At 46.0% G+C, this 23,049-nt stretch overlaps 1 protein-coding gene across 1 annotated transcript in view; it reads left to right on the top strand.

Annotated features, from left to right (window-relative positions):
• NUP214 (nucleoporin 214) overlaps nt 1–23,049 on the top strand; it is a 3,229,616-nt gene that overhangs the window by 2,745,033 nt on the left and 461,534 nt on the right. The window contains exons 31-32 of the mRNA XM_044058190.1: nt 11,831–11,834; nt 16,734–16,737. Of these exons, the coding sequence (XP_043914125.1) occupies nt 11,831–11,834; nt 16,734–16,737 (8 nt within the window). The remainder of the gene's footprint in view (nt 1–11,830; nt 11,835–16,733; nt 16,738–23,049) is intronic.

Genomic DNA, 23,049 nt, shown 5'->3' with positions numbered 1-23,049 from the left:
GATGCTTTTAATGATGCTTGTACTGCTCCTGATTCTCTTCCTCCGGCCCCTGCTAAGCCCGATAGGTACTACAGGGTTCGGACACACATTATCGTTTGTATAAGGCCCTTTTGCAGATCCGAAACTATCTCCCAGGGACCCAAGGCTGTAGCAGCTACCTCTACCAAAAACCCTCCCCTCTGAAAGGGAATCTAGGGCCTTAGAGAGATGGGGTTAAAAAGTTTACACTTCTGCTACTCTTTCAGCTAGGGCCCTGAACTGTCAATTCCACATGATTCAGTATCAGGAATTTATGTTAGACCAGTTAACTAAAAAACTGTCCTCGGATGAACCATTAGACAAAAAATCTGTACAGGAAATGGTACATAACATTCAGCAGGTCAGTAATCATTCCTTAAAATGCGGCTATGATGCACTGGAGGCTTCCTTTAGATCAGCCATGACTGGCACAGTGATCAGAAGACATGCATGGTTAAAAGAACAGTCCTTACCAGACCATGTTAAATCAAAGCTCCTAGATGCTCCCATGGATATGCTTAATTTGTTTGGCTCCCTGCACAGCAGGTGCTGAAGAAGGTGGAAGAGAAAGCAAAATCTGTCCAGACAGTCAAGGATTTCTTGCAGGTCCAGCCTCCAAGGTTTAGCAGGAACTGGCCTTCCAAGAATTGGTCCTTTCCAGACACCTCCAGAGCTCCGAGAGGCAGGAATAGGCGCTCAAGAGGCAGGGGTCAATCCAGAGGTGCCTACAGGGGCGTCAGTGGCAGGCTAACAACCAGCGAGGTACAGCCACAGATCCAGCCACCACCACTTCCACAGGACAATCACAGTGACTTGGCTCTGGCACCGCCTACCAGGGAACAACTAGAGGCACCCTTAGGCGGGAAGCTAGCCTTATTTTCAGTAAACTGGCATTACATCACAGGAGACAAATGGATTTTACAGACAATAGACCAAGGTTACAGGTTTCACTTCCATACTCTACCAAGGAAGAGAGGAATGCCAAACCTACCTCCAAATCAGAAGACAGAAGCTCTAGAACAAATAACTCACTTACTAAGGATGAGAGCTGTAGAAAGGGTACCATCTATGGAACAAGGGCAAGGATTTTATTCCAGACTCTTCCTGGTACCAAGAAAAGAAAACCAATGGAGGCCTATTCTCGACCTGTCCGCTTTAAACACATACCTCATTGTTCCAAAATTCAAAATGCTGACCCTACAGCAGCTTCTTCCCATGCTGGGCAAGGAGTCTTGGCTGGTAACTCTAGATCTCAAGGAGGCATACCTGCACGTCCCCATACGACCAAATTGCAGAAGATACCTCAGATTTCTTGCAGGATCAGAGCATTATCAATTCTCAGCATTGCCCTTTGGCTTATCTACTGCCCAGAGTATTCACGAAATGCCTGGCATCAGTAATTGCTCATTGCAGGCTTCAGGGAATTCAAATTTACCCTTACCTGGACGACTGCCTGTTACAAGCGGACAACAAAACAAATTAACAAAAGATTTGCAAAGGGTCATTCATCTACTACAAGCCCTGGGATACACAGTCAATATAAAAAGTCAAGGCTGATACCATCCCAAAGGATAACCTTCTTGGGTGCAGATCTGGACACATCAAAACAAATGGCATTCCTGACAGTAGAAAAACAGGAGCAACTCCCTTTCTACTTCATGGCATTAACAAAGCAGAACCAGCTAACAGCAAGAAAAGTCCTGCAAGCTCTCGGTTACATGGCATCCTGCATAATATTGATTCCACATGCCAGACTACATATGAGAAAGTTACAGTGGTACCTAAGGAATTTATGGTCTCAGCACAAGCACAGCCTAGAAACCCAAATTCCAATAATTCCATGCCTGAAGCAAGAATTCCAATGGTGGGCTCAGGCCTGTCAATCAAACAAGGGACTGCCCTTCCACAGCTCTCAACCAAGCCAGACCATCACAACAGACGCCTTAGACCTCGGTTGGGGGGCACACATGCTGGACAAGTGCATACAAGGCTTATGGACTTAAGACCAGCTGCACCTACACATAAATCAAAAGGAAATGCTGGCAGTAAAACTGGCAATTCAGGCATTCAGACCATTTCTTCGACAGGGTCAACTGCTGATAAGGACGGACAACACCACAGTTATGTGGTACATCAACAAACAGGGAGGCACACATTCGTACCCTCTATGCCGGATGGCAATGGACCTCTGGAATGTGGCACTGAGCTTCAACATTCACTTACAAGCAATTTTTGTGCCAGGAAAAGAAAATACACTAGCAGACATCCTAAGCAGAACTACCACGGATGCCCACGAATGGATGCTGCATCCGGACATCTTCAAAACCATTACAGGGAAATGGGAACTACCAGAAATAGACTTATTTGCATCCCCACACAATCACCAACTGAAAAAATTCTGCACAAGGACATACCACCCACTTGCTTGGAAAGTGGACTCCCTATCTTTCATTTGGAAAAACCTGACAGCATATGCATTCCCACCTCTTCCTTTGATGCACAAGGTGCTATTGAAGATCAAAGAAGACCGTCCAAGGATCATCCTGATAGCTCCAGACTGGCCAAGGCAACATTGGTACCCATTACTGAGGAGTATGTCTCGGGAACAAATATGGCCTCTGCCCCTAGTTCCCTTGCTGTTAACACAGAACAACTTCAAAACCCTGCATCCAAACCTGAAAACACTGCAGCTGGCTGCCTGGAACATCGCATAAGACCAAATAACCCAGATTTATCTCAAAGAGTTAAAGACATTATCTTGGAGGCTCGCAGACCCTCAACAAGAAAAAATTATTCAGCAAAATGGAAAAGATATCTCATTTGGAGTACTGCAAAAGGAGAGAATGTGTCACTGGTAAACATAGCTAACATCCTGGAATACTTGGCAGAGCTCTTCCACAACGGCCTGTCCTATTCTTCCATTAAGATTCATGCATCAGCTATTTCAGCAGAATACAACTTGGATCCTCCAGTCTTCTCACATCCTCTGCTCAGGCAGTTTCTGAGAGGAATTAAAATGTAAAACCACCTAGGAAGCCACCATTGCCAGCATGGGACTTGAACTTTGTGCTAGAAAAGTTGACACTCCCTCCTTCGAACCAGCAGCAACAGCAGAATTACAATACTTATCATGGAAAACTGCTTTCCTGCTTGCAATCACTTCAGCAAGAAGGGTATCTGAGCTACAGGCATTAATGGCAGTACAGCCCTTCCTGATCTTCCATCAAGATAGAGTGTCCATGAGAACTAATCCTACTTTTATGCCAAAGGTGGTCTCCAGGGTATCTTTAAATCAAGCTATCCACCTACCTACATTCTTCCCCAACCCACAGAACAGGGAGAAAGACTGTTGCATACCTTGGATGTACATAGGCAATTACGTTACTACCTGGACAGGACCAAGAGCAATAGAAAAACTGACCAGCTACTGGTAGCATATGCAACAGGAATGGAAGGAAAAGCAATTTCAAAACAGACAATCTCTAAGTGGATAGGAAATTGCATTAGATTTTGTTACTCCTACCATGGGAAGAAAACTCCAGAAAACATCAGGCCTCACTCTACAAGGGCTACAGCCACTACCACAGCTTTTCTACGGAGTGGCTACCAAAGACATTTTAGAGGCTGCTACTTGGAGCTCCGTGCATACATTTGCCAAGCATTATAATTTACCTTTATACTCCAGATCCCGAGCAGGTTTTGCCACTGCTGTTTTGCAAGGGATCTTAACTACACCATAATCTTATTTCTCCTCCTCCCCCAGGTTGGCTATGGTATTCTACCCATTTGTAAGGACTGCAGATGCATCCTTGAAGGACATAGTACAGTTTTGTACCTACCATAAATGTAGATGTCCGATAGGCATGCATCTGCAGTCAGGATTACCCACCCTCCTTCCCTCTGTGGTACTCCTAGGGTATTTGCCCATCTTGTAGCTAGCTGGGGAATCTATTATGGTGTATTTGTTTGTATATATGTACATACATGCTTATTTTTTGTTTGCTCTCTACTATTTGGAACCATTTGCATTTATCCAAATTTAGCCTTCCTAGAGGGCACCTGGCATCTGGGGCAAGAAACACTGAGGAAAATGGCGTCGGCTGATGCCTTTATACCCGAAGAACTGCAGCTATGACGTCGGGTGAAGTGCGACACCAGCCGAGGCCAGACCCAGACTTTGGAATCCGGCCGACCGAAGGGCTGCCTGACGACAGGACAACCCATTTGTAAGGACTGCAGATGCATGCCTATCGGACATCTACATTTATGGTAGGTACAAAACTGTTCTTTTCCGGGAGTCTTGGCAGTACCAAGTCCTCTTGGGGCTCCTTTCTTGGGAGTAGGCTCGTCGGAGAGGGGGAGGTGACCCCGGTTCCGAGGTTGTCATCCTTGGTTCACTTTACAAGCGATGGAGAGGACCCTTGCCTTTGTAGACAAACCTTCGATGTCTGAATACCAGATATGTCCTCCCACTAAACCGCAGCTGACTCAAGCCACCACATCAAGACATTGAGCACAAGAGCTTCAAGATACCCTAATGCGGGGTGTCGTCTCTTAGGAGTCCTCGTCCGAAGCCCCTCTACCATGACAGGTACCATGTAAGAGATTGTGCAAGAGGAAGCACATGGACTCCCCCAAAGAGTCCATCACCAAAGATGTGGACTACGATGAAGGGGTGGGGTACCCATGGTGAGGATATCTCCTTTGGGGACATACTGGAAATTTTAAAGCAGTGGGAAGACTGGAAGCCCACCAGTCCCTCCTCTGAGAATTGTGTATTCTTGTAGGTTTTTTGTGCTCGAACCTCTACTTCTTGGGTGACTCCGTCTGCAGATAAACTAGTCCAACTTATCGTGCAGTGCACATGGAATAGTCTTGATACTATTGAACCAATCCAAAATTTGTCCCCACCTGAAGAAAGTCCACACTGGTCAAAAGGCCTGCTGGTAGACGCTATGGTGGTGGTGGCAGCCACTAGAAAAGAGCTCGCCAAGGGGAGCCAGATCATCCACCCCCCAAACAAGGAGTCTCGGGTGGTGGGCAAGTTAGGGAAGCGAGTGTTTGCCTCTCCAACCTTTGCCATTCGGTCTTTGAATTACTTGGCACACTTTACTAGCCTTCAGAGAGACCTAATCTCAGAACTCTCCAGAACCTTAGCAGAAGCAGCTTTTGATGAGGTACGGGACAAAGTTACCTCGCAGATTGCAACCCTGGAATTTATATCCAACTTGTACATGCTGTTAATCTCTCATGCTACCGAAGGGGTGGCTAGAGCTGCGGGTTCAGGTGTTGTCATGAGACGTCATGCCTGGATGCGACTTTGCGGACCCTTTTAAGTCTTCCTTTCTTAACGCTCTAGTGGAAGCTTCTTCCCTTTTTGGCCCAGAAGTGAAAGACACACTAGCCAGATATGAAAAGGATGGCAAGACCCTGCCTGCCGTGGGCGTACGTTTTTCCACCCCTCAATGATCCTACTGTAGGAATCAGAGGAGTGGAAAGATGTGGTGCACAAAATCCCAGGGGTCCTATCTGTGGTGAGTTTATTTTCCAGGGCAGAGGGGGTAGCTCATCAGGAAGATACCCCTACAGAGGCAGAGAGGGGCCATGTAACCAGGGGTCAAGAGACTCTTTCTCTGGACAGCCGTACCGGTACTCCTGTAGAGCGGCCCGATTGTTTCCTCTGTAAGCAGTTGGGGGACGTTTCTGTCTGCACCACCCTGCCTGGCAAACAATCACAGATTCTTAGGTGCAGAATATAATAGTCAGAGGTTATTGCATACCCTTCAATATTTGTCCAAAGCCATTAAAGCGCATTCCCAATGTTCCACCCAGTCAAAGGGAAGCAGCAGCTCAAGAAATACGAAAGCTGTCTCAAAAAAGTCACCCAAGCAGTCCCAGCAGACCAAATAGGATCCAGATTTTACTCAAGGTTCTTTTTAGTGCCAAAAAAGACAAGGGACTGGAGACCAATTTTGGATCTCAGCATTCTGAACAAATTTGTCAACCAAACAGAATTCCAGACGGTCATGGTTCAGTCTACCTTACCCTTCCTATAGAAAAAGATGATTGGATGTGCTTGATAGATCTGCAGGATGTGTATTACCACATCTAAATGGACAAACGCTCCAGAAGATTTCTTCGCTCCTAACTGGGAGCCAGTCATTACCAATTCCAGATGCTGCTCTTTGGACTCTCTACAGCCCCCAGAGTATTCAGCAAATGCATGGCAGTGATAACAGCTCACTTGAGACTACAAGGATTCCGAGTGTTTCCGTACTTAAATGATTGACTCCTTACCACCACCACCCCCACCCAAGTGTCTACTGGTTGCAGCCTTAAACTACACTCTAAAACTAGCAAAATACCTAGGAATCTCTATAAACTGGGAGAAATGCAAGTTGACTCCTTCTCATACCTTACAATTTATAGGAGCAACTTTCGATACCCAATCTTGTCTATTCTCCCTGCCAGATCACAGATTAGAAAGACTGAGGTCCCAACTCCAGGTGACACTCTCTCAAGACAAGGTTCCATCTTGGGCTATCCCCAGCTTTTAGGATCAATGACAGCATCTATAACAATAGTTCCCCTAGCGAGGCTACACATGAGGCTTCTTCAGTGGGTCCTGCTAACACCATCCTATGTCCTTTCAGATCCGCATAACAAAGCAATGCAAACAAGATTTAACTTGGTGGATGAAGCTAGAAAAAGACTTATGGAGTCTCCCTTTCTCCCCATCTCAGCCCAAAGACACAGTGACCATGAACATTTCCCTGATAGGGTAAGGGGGCATTTTCACAGAAAGATGATCCAAGGTGCTTGGTCAACCATAGAGGCCAACCTGCATATTAGAACTGAGGGCAGTGCTCCTAGCATTGTAAGTATTCCAATCTGCCCTCCCGTCAGGAACAATTACTATCCAGTCCGACATGTCAGTGGTCTGGTAAATTAGCAAACAAGGGGAAACCAAGTCCTACTCGTTGTATCGAGAGGCCATGAGAATTTGGCAATGGGCGATAGCTTCCAACCACTTTCTGATAGCAATGCACATTACCGGAAATTCCAGCGTGATTGCAGACAAACTGAGCAGATGTATCCTCCTGCCTCACAAGTGGTCCCTCAATTCAACCATAGTGGCAAAGATCTTCAGCTGCTGGGGCCAGCCTTGCTGCGACCTATTCACCTCTCCAGCAAATCACAAAGTGCAGCAGCTACTTTGCCATAATTCTCCTAGAGAGGGATTGGCCCACAGGACTTCTGTATGCTTTCCCTGATCCTTCAGTTTCTAAAGAAGGCCCTACTGGCCCTGACAAGTCTAGTTTCCCTTCCTTTGGCCTCACCTAGTATGTCAACCATGGATTCTGGATCCAGCTCCGGAATTAATCTCACACCTGCAGGGGTTGATTCACCCAAACATATCCATTCTCAAGCTGACAGCTTGGTTTCTCCACTTCCAGTAATTGCCAGGCAGAATAACCTTACCTCCCCTGTATGTAACATTCTTCTGGCTTCACATAAACCATCCACCAGGAAAATCTATCATAGCAAGTGGAAGAGATTCCTTATTTGGTCCCAACAGAGAGAACTAGACCCTTGCTCAGCTCTTGGTTAGTGTGGTTTTGGAGTATTTGTCAGGTCGTCTTCATTCCGGAGCAGCAGCCTCCACCATTAGAGTACATTTGGCTGCTGTCTCAAGCTTCCATAATGGATTCCAAGTCTCATCCTTAACCTCCCATCATCTCTGTAAAATCTTCTTGAAAGGGGTCTCGCATATCAGACCACCTTTCAAAGAACCGATCAACCGTGGAGTCTTAACACTAGTATTGCAATCCCTGACACGAGCACCTTTCGAACCTGCTGCCTCTTGCGATATAAAGTTCTTATCCTGGAAATCCCTATTATTTTTTTAGTAGCCATCACCTCAGTAGGATGCATATCCGAGCTTCAGGCCTTGTACATAAAGTGCCCTTGCATGGTCTTCCATAAGAACAGAGTATCACTCCAGACTAATCCTCCTTTCTTGCTCAGAATTATCTCAGAATTGACAGTTAACCAGACCATTGAACTACCAATCTTTTTCCCAAACTACTCAAAGGAGAATACTGCCTTCATTTGCTTGGATGTACATAGACAATTATGATTTTATCTGGACAGAACTAAATCAGTATGTAAATCAGACCAGTTGTTTCTTTCCTATTCGGGTCCTAAATTGGGAACTCCTCTAGTTGGTTGAGAAATTGCATATGTTTTGTCTACCAACATAATCAAATTCCTCTAATGAACAAAGTCAAAGCACACTCCTCCAAATCAATGGCGACTTCTGTAGCTTTTCACTCAAGGGCTTCAATGGATGATATTTGTGCAGCTGAAACTTGGGCTACCCCTCATAACTTTATCACTCATTACAAGCTGGATTTGGTCTCCAGGGGGAGAGCTTCCTTTGGTTCAGTGGTACTCAAGAACATCCTTCCATAAGGGCCATCAAGGACGTAAAGTAGCCAAGGGACTCTGTCCCATCAGTAAGGGATGAATGAAGATTAACAACATCAGATAAAAAAGCTATGTTCTTAACATAACGTTCCATCTGTGGTGTTCATCTTCATTCACTCATTACGTCCCACCCTCCTTCCCCCTCCAAGGGGCTCCTGGAGGTCCAGATTTGGTCCAAATCCCATATTAGGGGACCTGCTCAGAAAAAGCCTCTGCTTTCTTTATCATGGGCAAACTCGATCTGAGGTAACAGGGAGAGGGGCACTATGGGTAAAGCTTAGCTAGACAGTTTTTTGGCTGGCATGAGCTTGTTTATAAGGCCGACTCAGTTTCGAGGACAGAACCAACACCCATCAGTAATGAATGAATGAAGATGAACAACACAGATGGAACGTTATGGTGAGAACATAACTTTTTCTGTGGAGTGATACCGCCAGGGTTAGATTCTTTGCAGTCTTCCACAGAAATGTTTGTAGACCGTGTAAACTTCTTCTTTGAAATTTGGCTTACTTCCCTCTTATTTAAGGTTTATGTTTCTGTAGTTTCTGCCTCCGTGTCAGCAGTCCCACAGGTACCTTGTCTTCCTGACAACTCATTTATTAAAGTAATCCTTCACTTAAGATCTCAAAGACCATATTTCTTCCTTCTCTTTAGAATTTGAATGGGAAAGTGGAAAAGATTATTTTATCTTCCTTTGAACCACCAGCTTCAGTAGTTAAAAATCTCTCTTGGAAGCCTGCCTTTCTGCTTGCTGTTACTTTTAGCAGAAATATTTCAGAATTTCAAGCACAGTGTAAACCACCTTACTTAAGTGAGCTACTTTGCAAGATTGTCATGTAAGTCATCCTGTTTTGCCAAAAGTAGTTTCTGCAACAAGTCCTAACTCTGACTATTCTTCTTTGCAGGCTCAGAATGACGGAAAACCTTGCCTGTAAATGTTACTGAAAGACTTGCTTGTACAATATTCAGTAAACAGACTCTCTGAATGGTCCCATGTTGTGCTATCCTTTGCTGTAATTGATGCAGTGAATCTGTTCAGATGTGCTGAGGAGAGCTCTCCCATTTAGTGACTGATATCTCCTGGAATAGTCTTCAATAATGCCAACCCCCAGAGTTAACTAGCACCAAAACGTGCATGCATTAATTTTCTGTACTGTTAGTTGATGTTCTTCGTGTTTCATTGTTGCAGTCATTACACTTGGGTTATCCTGCTGGCAGGCTACCCTCAGTCGGCCTGAATTCCAAAGTCTAGGTCCGGTGTTGGTTGCTGTCGCCTCCTCCCTGACATCAGTGCGCCAGGGGTATAAAAGATGCAGCTGACGCCATTTTCTTCAGTCTTTCTTGCCGCGCGGTGCCCGAAGCATAAGCAGTTCGCAAGTGTCGGTCGGCTGACTCCTGAGATTTTCGTGTTCGAATTTCAGATCCGAAGTCTTCATTAAAAGCTAAGTACCCCATTGGGGAAAGTTTTTTCTTGCTCCAGACCAATGTCAGAAAAAGTTAATAATTGTATTTCTTGTGGGAAGCAAATACCTCATAAGGACTTTCATTCTTACTGTATTCCTTGCCTAGGCCCTGACCATGATGTTGCTAGTTGTCGGTTTTGTGCTAGATTTAACCAATGCACTATTAAGCGTTGGTACGATTTTGCATTACACTATTTTGGAAGAAGATTTAATTATACAATGTCTTCGGATAGCCATCCGACTACCGGAATTCAAAAGAAACGCAAAGAAAAAGAAAAGGACAGGCATCCGAGGTCCAAAACTGACGACGAGGCTTCTTCTAAGCCAGTCGCCAGTTCTCAGTGAGGCGCCTTCGCAGCCCCTGACGCCCACTACTTTAGACCTGCAGGCCGCTACCGACTCCCACGTGGAGTCTAATAGACTGCTGGAGGCTCAAGGTATTGGACCTTCGGAGACTATTCCAGTCTGACCCCTGACTCCTTACCTCTGACTCCTGTTAAGCCGGACAGGTACTACAGGGTGCCTGACTCATAAATTCCTTTTCAAAAACCCTGCTGCTGACCCAGAAACTATCTCTCAGGGTCCCAAAGGGGTCAAGGCTTCCACTGCAAAAAACCCTACCCCCTCTGACAGGGATTCTAGGGCATTGGACAGATGGGGAAAAAAGATTTACACTTGTGCTACCTTGGCTATAAGGGCTTTAAATTGTCAGTTTCATATGCTCAAATATCAACAGTATATTATGTCACTGCTTAAACAGAAAATGTTGATAAATTCTGAATGTGCAGAAAACAAAGAAATGCAGGATTTATTGCATGCAGCTGAACAAGTTGGAAATCATACTTTGCAATGTGGTTTTGATTCTTTGGAGGCCTCCTGCAGGGCCGCTGTTACTTGTTCTGTCATCAGGAGTCATACTTGGTTAAAGGAACAAAATCTCCCTGATCATGTCAAAGCAAAATTATTAGATGCTCCATTACAGCATGATACCTTGTTTGATGTTAAAGCAGAGGAGGTGTTAAAGAATATGGAGGACAAAGCTAAATCTATGCAAATGGTTAAAGATTTCTTACAGGTACAGCCTCCAAGATTTAGCAGACAATGACCTACAAAGAATTGGTCCTTTCCAGTGTCAGACAGACCACAAAGGGGCAGATACAGACGCCCAAGAGGCAGATCCCAGCCCCAAGGTTCCTACAGGCCTAAACAATGGGGAGCTTCTACCTCCAAAAGTAGAGAAGACAAATCACTGCCATACAGGAAACAGTCCCAATGACTTCCCCCTGCCTACACCAACCACTTATCTTCTGGCAGCACCTTTAGGGGGAAAACTAGCACTTTTTTCACAAAATTGGCACATAAATAACCCAAGACAAATGGGTCCTAGAACTAGTGTCACAGGGCTGCAAGTTTCACTTCCATACCCTGCTAAGGACAAATGGTTGGCCAGACCTGCCAAAACATCAGTGGGCAGAGGCACAAAAGCAAGTCTCATCCCTCATGGACATGAGGGCCATTCAACAAGTACCAGAACAAGAGCAGGGACAAGGATTTTATTCAAGACTGTTCTTGGTACCAAAAAAAGACAAGACCTGGAGACCAATACTGGACCTATCTATTCTAAACACTTATATGGATATACCAAAATTCAAAATGTTGACTCTACAGCAACTTCTGCCCATGCTGGGCAAGAAGGCTTGGCTTGTGACCTTAGACCTAAAAGAGGCATACCTGCATGTCCCAATCAGACAAACATGCAGAAGATACCTCAGATTCAAAGCTGGCTCAATGCACTACCAATTCTCTGCACTGCCCTTTGGTTTATCTACTGCACCCAGGGTCTTCACAAAGTGCCTGGCACCAGTAATTGCATTCTGCAGACAGAGGAATACAAATATATCCTTACTTGGACGACTGCCTTATTCAAGCAGAGAACAAGGACATTTTACTACAGCATCTGGCATTTGTAAAGAGATTTCTAACAGGCCTAGGGTACACAGTCAACGAAAAGAAATCAAAACTAGTACCCTCTCAAGAGGTAATATTCCTGGGTGCAAGCTTAAATACAACTGCCCAGATGGATTATCTCATGCCAGACAAAGGCAACTGACTACCTATTTCAACCTGTTGGCAACAAAGGCCCAGTTATCTGCAAGAAAAATTCTGCGGGCTTTGGGCTTCATGGCATCCTGCATTCTACTAATTCCATAGGTGAGACTGCATATGAGGAAACTTCAATGGTAACTAAAAATGTTTGGACTCAACATTGCTACAGCCTGGAAACAATAATTACCCTCATTCCCTGCCTGCAACAGGAGTTTCGATGGTGGGCGAAGGCTTGTCACCAGAACAAGGAACAGCCATTCACCTTACCCCCAGCCAGGCAGACATTAACAACGGATGCATCAGATTATGCCTGGGGGGCCCACATGGCAGGAAGATGTATTCAAGGCACATGGTCCACAAACCAAATGCATCTACATATCAATCAAAAAGAGATGCTAGCTGTTCAGAATGCCCTGACAGCCTTCAAGGACCTGCTTCATCCGGGACAACTACTGATAAAGACAGACAACACCACGTTCATGTGGTATATAAACAAACAGGGAGGCACTCATTCTTACCCCCTTTGCAGACTAGCCATGACTTTGTGGGGCACAGCATTGACTTACCAAGTACATTTGCAAGCACAATTCCTCCAAGGAAAGATAAATACTCTGGCAGACGAACTAAGCAGAAACCTCATGGATCCCCACGAGTGGAAATTGGATCCACAAGTCTTCAGCATGATAACAAAGAAATGGGGATGCCCTGATATAGATCTATTTGCATCTCCTCACGACTACCAAATAAAAAGATTCTGCACAAGGACTTATCACAGACAAGCATGGAAAGTGGACGCACTATCTTTCAGTTGGAAAAGCTTAGCAGTATATGCCTTTCCTCCTCTGCCTGTCCTCCCCAAAGTACTCCTAAAGGTCAGACAAGAGAAGCCAAAGATGATACTGATTGCCCCAGACTGGCCCTGCCAGTACTGGTATCCAATCCTAAGGAACTTGTCTCAATGCCCAGCTTGGACCTTGCCTCAAATACCTCATCTACTATCCCAACAAAACAATCAGATCCTGCACAGCCAACTAAAGACCTTGATTCTGGCAGCATGGCGGATAATGTAGTCATACAAAACGCGCCTCTCACTAAACTGTGATGGATGTCATTTTGGAGGCTAGAAGGCCTAGTACCAGAAAATCTGACGCTGGAAAATGGAAGGGATTCTGTGCTTGGAATCAGGCACAAGAAATCGACACAGCTGTACCAAATATTCCTCAGATTTTGCAATACTTAACTGAGATGCTGGACAAAGGCCTATCCTTCTCATCAATTAAAATTCATGCCTCTACCATTTCGGCTCATGACAATACAGAGCCACCAATCTTTTCTCATCCTTTATTAAGGCAGTACCTCAGAGGAGCCAAAAACTTAAGGCCTCCAAGGAAAATACCAATACCAGCATGGGACCTCAATTATGTTTTGGAAAAACTCACCCTGCCTCCTTTTGAGCCAGCCGCTACAGCTGATATAAAGTTCTTATATTGGAAAACAGCTCTGCTCCTAGCAATAACCTCTGCAAGACGAGTCTCAGAGCTACAGGCACTCATGGGGAGGGATAAGGGATAAGAAACTAAGAGTAATGCTACTCAACGCCAGACGTCCAAACCTCAAGATGCACGCACTCAAAACTCTCCTTAGCATGGAGAACATAGATATCTATGCAGTCACAGAAACCTGGCTCAGGGCTCCCGAGAGCACCCCAGCACTACCAGATTATACCTCATACCATGCTTTTCGGCTCCAAAACTTGGACCGAACCACAAAAGGAGGGGGAGTATTGATATTCATCAAAGATACCCACACCTCCAGGTTGGTGGCAAAGCACGAAGCATCAGAGACTATCCATGTGCAACTAACAGTGGGTAAAACTGCCTTCCAGTTTATAGCCTGCTACAGACCACCCTCCCAAACCCAGGAACCCCACTCTGCCTTCCTGAGAACACTGGAAAATATGAAGGTCTCTCCAAACACCATTATATTGGGCGACTTCAACTACCCAAACATAGACTGGGAGCATTACTCTAGCTCCAACAGCCTAACCCAAAGGTTCCTAGAATTTATAAACTCAAATGCTATGGAACAACTTGTTACCACTCCCACAAGAGGGGAAAACATACTGGACTTGATCATCACCAACATGGGGACTCTATGCTCCAGACCAGAAGTGTATCCCTCACTGGTAAGATCAGACCATAAACTAATCTCACTGGATATTCACATCCCGACTCCACCCCCTGCCCAGAAAACCATAGTGAAAAACTTCTCTAAAGCAAATTTCACACTTTTCAAAACCGAGGTGGAATCCTTCAAAGCCCCCGGGCCTGTGGAAAATACGGCCCAGACCGCAGAATCCTTTATAAACGCATTCTCTGAACACCTTCAGGAATGCATGGATCATGCGATCCCAAATAAAACCAAGACCCAATCCTCCAAAGGCAGATGTCCTGTCTGGTGGACCCCAGCCATAAACAAACTATACAACAGAAGGAGGAACCTACTAAATGATAGAGCAAAATCCCAAAAAGGGAAGACATCACTGATCAGTATTAGCAAAAAACTACGGGCACTCATAAAATTGTCTAAGGCCAGCTTCGAGAGAAAAATTGCACAGGACACTAAGGATAATCACAAGGCTTTCTTTAGTTATGTTAGGAACCTGGGTGGTAATTCCCAGATATGCTCAGAATTAGTGCAAAATGACAAAAAATACACCGAACCCACAGACATTGCCAACATCCTAGCTAACAGGTTCAGCGCAAACTTCTCCCCCCCCCCCCACCAAAAGGGCAAATATCTATCCGAGCAGAGTGCTGCCCCCCTGATATCTCAGATGCTCAGGTAAGAGCCGCCCTCTCCAAAGCAAAAAAACACAGCATCAATGGGACCAGACGGTGTCCTGGGCTTCGTCCTACATGAACTCCAAGAAGAGCTAAACCCAAATATAAAACTACTGTTCAATCTCAGCCTTTACTACCGGATATGTGCCCAAAGAGTGGCTTACAGCAACAGTGGTCCCTCTCCATAAAGGTGGTGCCTCAACGGATCCTGGAAACTATCGCCCCATAAGCCTGACTAGCCTGGTCTGCAAAGCTATGGAAAGGATCATCATGGACCTCATAAATAAAGATATTGGGGACCTACAGACACTGGATCCTACCCAGTTCGGCTTTGTTAAGGGCAGATCCTGCCTCTTAAACCTGGTCGATTTCTTTGAAACAATCACCAAGACCATTGACGAGGGGAAGGTGGTCCACACAGCCTACCTGGACCTCGCAAAAGCCTTCGATACAATACCCCACTCGGGCATTATAGATAAGCTCACCAGCTTAAATATAAACCCCTATGTCACTAGATGGATTGCAAACTGGCTCAAGGACAGAACACACATGGTTAGAATTGCTGGAGCCATGTCAGACTCCAAACCAGTTACAAGTGGTGTCCCACAAGGCTCAGTCCTGGGACCTCTCTTGTTCGGTATATATTTCTCGGAGGTACAGGACAACACGGAAGGACTGTGGCTAACCAAGTTCGCAGATGACTGCAAACTGGGTGCCATAATCGACTCTCCAGCCGACACAAGCATCCTCCAAAAGGGCCTCATAGAAACAGACAACTGGTGCCAGAGCCATGGCCTCAAGCTAAATGCCAAAAAGTGTATAGTCATCCCCTTTGGCAAAAACAAAGTGCCCACAAATTACCACATAGGTGGTAATCCATTAAGTACAGAAGAAGTAATTAGGGACTTTGGGACCGGGACCCAAGTTGATAGCAATTTCTCATTTGACAACCACGTGGCCAAAGTGGTTAGAAGAACATTTTATATAGCCCACCTAATCATGAAGGGATTCACATCTAGATCAGGGGAAGTCATCGTGCCTCTTTACTCATCCCTCATCCCTCATCAGACCCATAATTGAGTACAGTGCCCCTTTTGGGATGTACCTTACCAGACACCTGCAGAAACTGGAAAGACCCCAAAAGTACCTCACCAAGAGGATCAAAGGGCTCAAACAGATGCCATATGCTGCCCGGTTAAAGAAACTCCAGCTCTACTCTGTGCCTGACGTATAAAGCCATGTCCAACCCGGAATTAATGGACATGCAGCACCTCAGAAAATCCAAATCCCATCGAGCTATGCGCTCGAGAGACTTGAACCTCAGCACTGAAATAAATAGGACATGCTGGAAGGACAGATTCATAACCCAGAGGCTCCCTTCACTCTGGAATAAAATCCCAGTCCAGGTTGGGCAGAGTCCTCATTGACTCTCTTCAAGAGGAATCTTGATGAGTGGATGGGAGATCGTAGGTTTACCCTGGGTATCACTTCTGTGTCACTGTTAGACAGAGGCACAGTATACTAACCTCGAAAAAGTGCATAGCAAAATAAATTTTAAATGGGTGGCGAAAGCCAAATACATTCTGGCTAGGCTTATAAATGCCCTAGGGCAGATAGCCTAATATGAACCTATGGCTGTGGAACCGTTTATCATTTTTATCCAGACAGGGTTTATCTTAGGACGAACCCGACATTTATGCCTAAGGTAGTGTCCAGTGTGACCCTTAACCAAACTATTCATCTGCCTACTTTTTATCCAAACCCACAGAATGAGGGGGAGAGAATTCTGCATTCTTTGGACATACACAGACAGCTACGTTTCTACTTGAACAGAACCAAAGCTTTCAGGAAGACAGAGCAACTACTAGTGGCATATGCTGCAGGATCACAAGGAAAGGCTATCTCAAAGCAGACTATTTCAAAGTGGATAGGCCACTGCATTCGTTTCTGCTATTCACAACATGGCAAGCCAGTGCCTAAGGGGATTAGGCCACATTCAGCCAGAGCAGCAGCCACTTCAGCAGCCTTCCTCAGGGGAGTACCAACCAAAGACATTTTAGAGGCTGCTACCTGGAGTTCAGTGCACACCTTTACAAAGCACTATCATTTACCACTCTACTCTAAATCCAGGGCAGGCTTTGCCACTGCAGTTCTGCAGGGCCTCATAGCTGCTCCTAATGCTATTTAGCTCCAGCCTCCCAACCATAGTTTTGGGATTCAACCCAATTGTAATGACTGCAACAGTGAAACACAAAGAATGTAGTACAGTTGTGTACACTTACCATAAATATAGATGTTCGAGTGTATTCACTGTTTCAGTCCAGGTTACCCACCCAACCCCCATATTTTTGCTGGAACTTATCTGCACTTTTCTAAATCTATACAACCTATGTGGTGTATTTGCTTGTAGATGATGGTATTATATATTTTGGTGCATGCATTGTTTATTGGCATATTTTTAGCCTACCCTTTTGGGGGCACCTGACATCTGGGGCAAGAAAAACTGAAGAAAATGGTGTCGGCTGCATTTTTTATACCCCTGGCCCACTGACGTCAGGGAAGAGGCGACAGCAACTGACGCCGGACGTAGACTTTGGAATTCAGGCCGACTGAGGGTAGCCTGCAAGCAGGATAACCCAAGTGTAATGACTGCAACAGTGAATACACTCGAACATCTACACTTATGGTAAGTGTACACAACTGTACTTTTCTTTTCTCCACAGTTGTATGACCATGGGGATTTGACACTGCTGTGCTTCAGAAGGCCCTGTAACTGCCTCATTCCTTTGTTGTCCTCGGGGAATGCACCCTAATGTCATGGTGTACTCTTACAGTGTCTCTCCAGGAAGAAAGTATTCCAGTTGTCTGCAGGAGTACTTGTGATAACACTAGCTATTAAAGGAGTGGTTACTGTAACAGTCCAGCTGCCCTCCCTCCTTCCCCATGATAATGATGGTTTCCTCGTTTCTTGTTATTTTTATTGTTTTCTTCCCTGCTGTCAGCAGCCATCAGCTGTCTCACAGTCACTTTAGGCCCATTCATGTCCCTTCCTTGGAGAAGAACCAGTCACTGAATATTCTCTTCCAGACTGCCATTGCTTTTTCCTTTTGATGGGCTACCCCCCCCAACCCCCCCCCCCCCCCCAGTGACTGATGTGCACATTTACTAGCATGAGGCCAGCCGTGCCTTCCTACACTTAGGGTAACTCCCTACCCCAGTGACTGATGTGCACATTTACTAGCATGAGGCCAGCCGTGCCTTCCTACACTTAGGGTAACTCCCTACCCCAGTGACTGATGTGCACATTTACTAGCATGAGGCCAGCCATGCCTTCCTGCACTTAGGGTAACTCCCTACCCCAGTGACTGATGTGCACATTTACTAGCATGAGGCCAGCCATGCCTTCCTGCACTTAGGGTAACTCCCTACCCCAGTGACTGATGTGCACATTTACTAGCATGAGGCCAGCCATGCCTTCCTGCACTTAGGGTAACTCCCTACCCCAGTGACTGATGTGCACATTTACTAGCATGAGGCCAGCCGTGCCTTCCTACACTTAGGGTAACTCCCTACCCCAGTGACTGATGTGCACATTTACTAGCATGAGGCCAGCCGTGCCTTCCTACACTTAGGGTAACTCCCTACCCCAGTGACTGATGTGCACATTTACTAGCATGAGGCCAGCCGTGCCTTCCTACACTTAGGGTAACTCCCTACCCCAGTGACTGATGTGCACATTTACTAGCATGAGGGCAGCCGTGCCTTCCTACACTTAGGGTAACTCCCTACCCCAGTGACTGATGTGCACATTTACTAGCATGAGGCCAGCCGTGCCTTCCTACACTTAGGGTAACTCCCTACCCCAGTGACTGATGTGCACATTTACTAGCATGAGGCCAGCAGTGCCTTCCTATACTTAGGGTAACTCCCTACCCCAGTGACTGATGTGCACATTTACTAGCATGAGGCCAGCCGTGCCTTCCTACACTAAGGTAACTCCCTACCCCAGTGACTGATGTGCACATTTACTAGCATGAGGCCAGCCGTGCCTTCCTACACTTAGGGTAACTCCCTACCCCAGTGACTGATGTGCACATTTACTAGCATGAGGCCAGCTGTGCCTTCCTACACTTAGGGTAACTCCCTACCCAAGTGACTGATGTGCACATTTACTAGCATGAGGCCAGCCGTGCCTTCCTACACTTAGGGTAACTCCCTACCCCAGTGACTGATGTGCACATTTACTAGCATGAGGCCAGCCGTGCCTTCCTACACTTAGGGTAACTCCCTACCCCAGTGACTGATGTGCACATTTACTAGCATGAGGCCAGCCGTGCCTTCCTACACTTAGGGTAACTCCCTACCCCAGTGACTGATGTGCACATTCACTAGCATGAGGCCAGCAGTGCCTTCCTACACTTAGGGTAACTCCCTACCCCAGTGACTGATGTGCACATTTACTAGCATGAGGCCAGCCGTGCCTTCCTACACTTAGGGTAACTCCCTACCCCAGTGACTGATGTGCACATTTACTAGCATGAGGCCAGCCATGCCTTCCTACACTTAGGGTAACTCCCTACCCAAGTGACTGATGTGCACATTTACTAGCATGAGGCCAGCCATGCCTTCCTGCACTTAGGGTAACTCCCTACCCCAGTGACTGATGTGCACATTTACTAGCATGAGGCCAGCAGTGCCTTCCTACACTTAGGGTAACTCCCTACCCCAGTGACTGATGTGCACATTTACTAGCATGAGGCCAGCCGTGCCTCCCTACACTTAGGGTAACTCCCTACCCCAGTGACTGATGTGCACATTTACTAGCATGAGGCCAGCCATGCCTTCCTGCACTTAGGGTAACTCCCTACCCCAGTGACTGATGTGCACATTTACTAGCATGAGGCCAGCCGTGCCTTCCTACACTTAGGGTAACTCCCTACCCCAGTGACTGATGTGCACATTTACTAGCATGAGGCCAGCTGTGCCTTCCTACACTTAGGGTAACTCCCTACCCAAGTGACTGATGTGCACATTTACTAGCATGAGGCCAGCCGTGCCTTCCTACACTTAGGGTAACTCCCTACCCCAGTGACTGATGTGCACATTTACTAGCATGAGGCCAGCCGTGCCTTCCTACACTTAGGGTAACTCCCTACCCCAGTGACTTATGTGCACATTCACTAGCATGAGGCCAGCAGTGCCTTCCTACACTTAGGGTAACTCCCTACCCCAGTGACCGATGTGCACATTCACTAGCATGAGGCCAGCCGTGCCTTCCTACACTTAGGGTAACTCCCTACCCCAGTGACTGATGTGCACATTTACTAGCATGAGGCCAGCCGTGCCTTCCTACACTTAGGGTAACTCCCTACCCCAGTGACTGATGTCCACATTTACTAGCATGAGGCCAGCCGTGCCTTCCTACACTTAGGGTAACTCCCTACCCCAGTGACTGATGTGCACATTTACTAGCATGAGGCCAGCCGTGCCTTCCTACACTAAGGTAACTCCCTACCCCAGTGACTGATGTGCACATTTACTAGCATGAGGCCAGCCGTGCCTTCCTACACTTAGGGTAACTCCCTACCCCAGTGACTGATGTCCACATTTACTAGCATGAGGCCTGCCGTGCCTTCCTACACTTAGGGTAACTCCCTACCCCAGTGACTGATGTGCACATTTACTAGCATGAGGCCAGCCGTGCCTTCCTACACTTAGGGTAACTCCCTACCCCAGTGACTGATGTGCACATTTACTAGCATGAGGCCAGCCGTGCCTTCCTACACTTAGGTAACTCCCTACCCCAGTGACTGATGTGCACATTTACTAGCATGAGGCCAGCCGTGCCTTCCTACACTTAGGGTAACTCCCTACCCCAGTGACTGATGTGCACATTTACTAGCATGAGGCCAGCCGTGCCTTCCTACACTTAGGGTAACTCCCTACCCCAGTGACTGATGTGCACATTTACTAGCATGAGGCCAGCCGTGCCTTCCTACACTAAGGTAACTCCCTACCCCAGTGACTGATGTGCACATTTACTAGCATGAGGCCAGCCGTGCCTTCCTACACTTAGGGTAACTCCCTACCCCAGTGACTGATGTGCACATTTACTAGCATGAGGCCAGCCGTGCCTTCCTACACTTAGGGTAACTCCCTACCCAAGTGACTGATGTGCACATTTACTAGCATGAGGCCAGCCGTGCCTTCCTACACTTAGGGTAACTCCCTACCCAAGTGACTGATGTGCACATTTACTAGCATGAGGCCAGCCATGCCTTCCTGCACTTAGGGTAACTCCCTACCCCAGTGACTGATGTGCACATTTACTAGCATGAGGCCAGCCGTGCCTTGCTGCACTTAGGCATGTAGGCATGGCTTCACCTCAAGATATGCCTCCCTAGCAGACTGCTGCATGTTATTTTCGCTTCCTTTTTACAAAAGTCGTCACTGAGGCAGACTGAACTGTCACTCTTCTCCCAGGTTGGATGAACTCATGTCAGACATTCGCTGTTGCCACCCCCCAAAATCTAGCTCTTCCTGTACCTAAGCTTGGAATGGAATTTTGGTCATCTGGTGCATGGCCATGGGTTTATTCCTCGGCACCTTGTTGCTGGACTGTTAAGTGTTTTAAGAATAATTGTGTTGACCGTTTTTTTTTTTCCAGAAGGAACTGATGAAAGCTGCTAGTAATGCTAACTTTGTGAGCCGTATGCATTACCTGCGATTTTATGGAATGATATGCTAACTTTGTCTGTGAGCCCTATACGTTAACTGCGATTTGATGGAATGGTATGCTAACTTTATGCATCAGCCTTGTGCATTAACTGTGATTTGATGGAATGATATGCTAACTTTGTCTGTGAGCCGTATACATTAACTGCGATTTGATGGAATGGTATGCTAACTTTGTCTGTGAGCCGTATACATTAACTGCGATTTGATGGAATGGTATGCTAACTTTGTCTGTGAGCCGTATGCATTAACTGCGATTTGATGGAATGATATGCTAACTTTGTCTGTGAGCCCTATACATTAACTGCGATTTGATGGAATGGTATGCTAACTTTGTCTGTGAGCCCTATACATTAACTGCGATTTGATGGAATGGTATGCTAACTTTGTCTGTGAGCCCTATACATTAACTGCGATTTGATGGAATGGTATGCTAACTTTATGCATCAGCCTTGTGCATTAACTGTGATTTGATGGAATGATGGGGCAAGACTGAGGCACAGCTGATAAAATTTCTGACTCTGAATGAAGAGAGCTAAGCAAGACAAAAGCCCGTATGTTGACGTGCTGTTACGGTGACCGTTGACTTTTTGTAAGTTTTCTTTCTCACAAATTGTGCTATTTGTATTACCAGTGTCATCACCATCTTTATTATTTTTTTTTTATTTTCTTCTCCTTAATTTGCAGAAACACATTTCTTTGAGTGCACCTGCAGGCTGGGTAGCTAGATGTGCTTTCCCAGTGCAATGCATTACATCACAGTGGCTCCCACTTCTCAAGTGCGGGAGCTACTGAGAAACAAAATGACATTTTAGGGAGGAAGCAAAGATAAAACCAGATGGGAAACTCAAGAGTTACTTGTTATGACTTCATCACATCTTTAAGTCATTGAAATGCATGCTAACACAAAGGTGATGCTCAACATTTAGGTCACTGTTGCAGTACACTGAGCAGTTTGGATTATATCCTGTCCAGGATATGACCATTGGCCAGTTTTTTAAAGCTTTAGTGCAACTTGTGTGTGCCATAATGGCTGAGTCACTTGACAAGCACATAAAAGCAGCAGTAAGGGCCCCGAAGCTTCAGAACTTCATTACTGCCTCTGCAGACATCATAAATCTGACAGCTATCTAGTGATCCTTTCAAAGCTGCTCAGATAAGTACCCTTCTGAGGAACCTTCCACTACATTTTTTTTGAGAAAAAATGTTTTTGTGTGAAAATAGTGTTTGAATGGGATGTATTGTGCTTGAAAAAGTAACACTTCTTTTATTTGAACCAGCTCATCAGCGTGATTTGAGGTTTTTAACTTGGAAAACCATGTTACACATTGCTTTGGTGTCTGCAAAAAGAGTATTTGATTTACCCGCTCTTATGGCGAGACAGCCCTGCCTCA

Source organism: Protopterus annectens, chromosome 16.part0, assembly GCF_019279795.1.
Source record: "Protopterus annectens isolate FY-2018-M chromosome 16.part0, PAN1.0, whole genome shotgun sequence".
Lineage (NCBI taxonomy): Eukaryota > Metazoa > Chordata > Ceratodontiformes > Protopteridae > Protopterus > Protopterus annectens.
The sequence above is the reverse complement of the archived record's forward strand: the minus strand, read 5'-3'. Positions and strand labels throughout refer to the sequence as shown.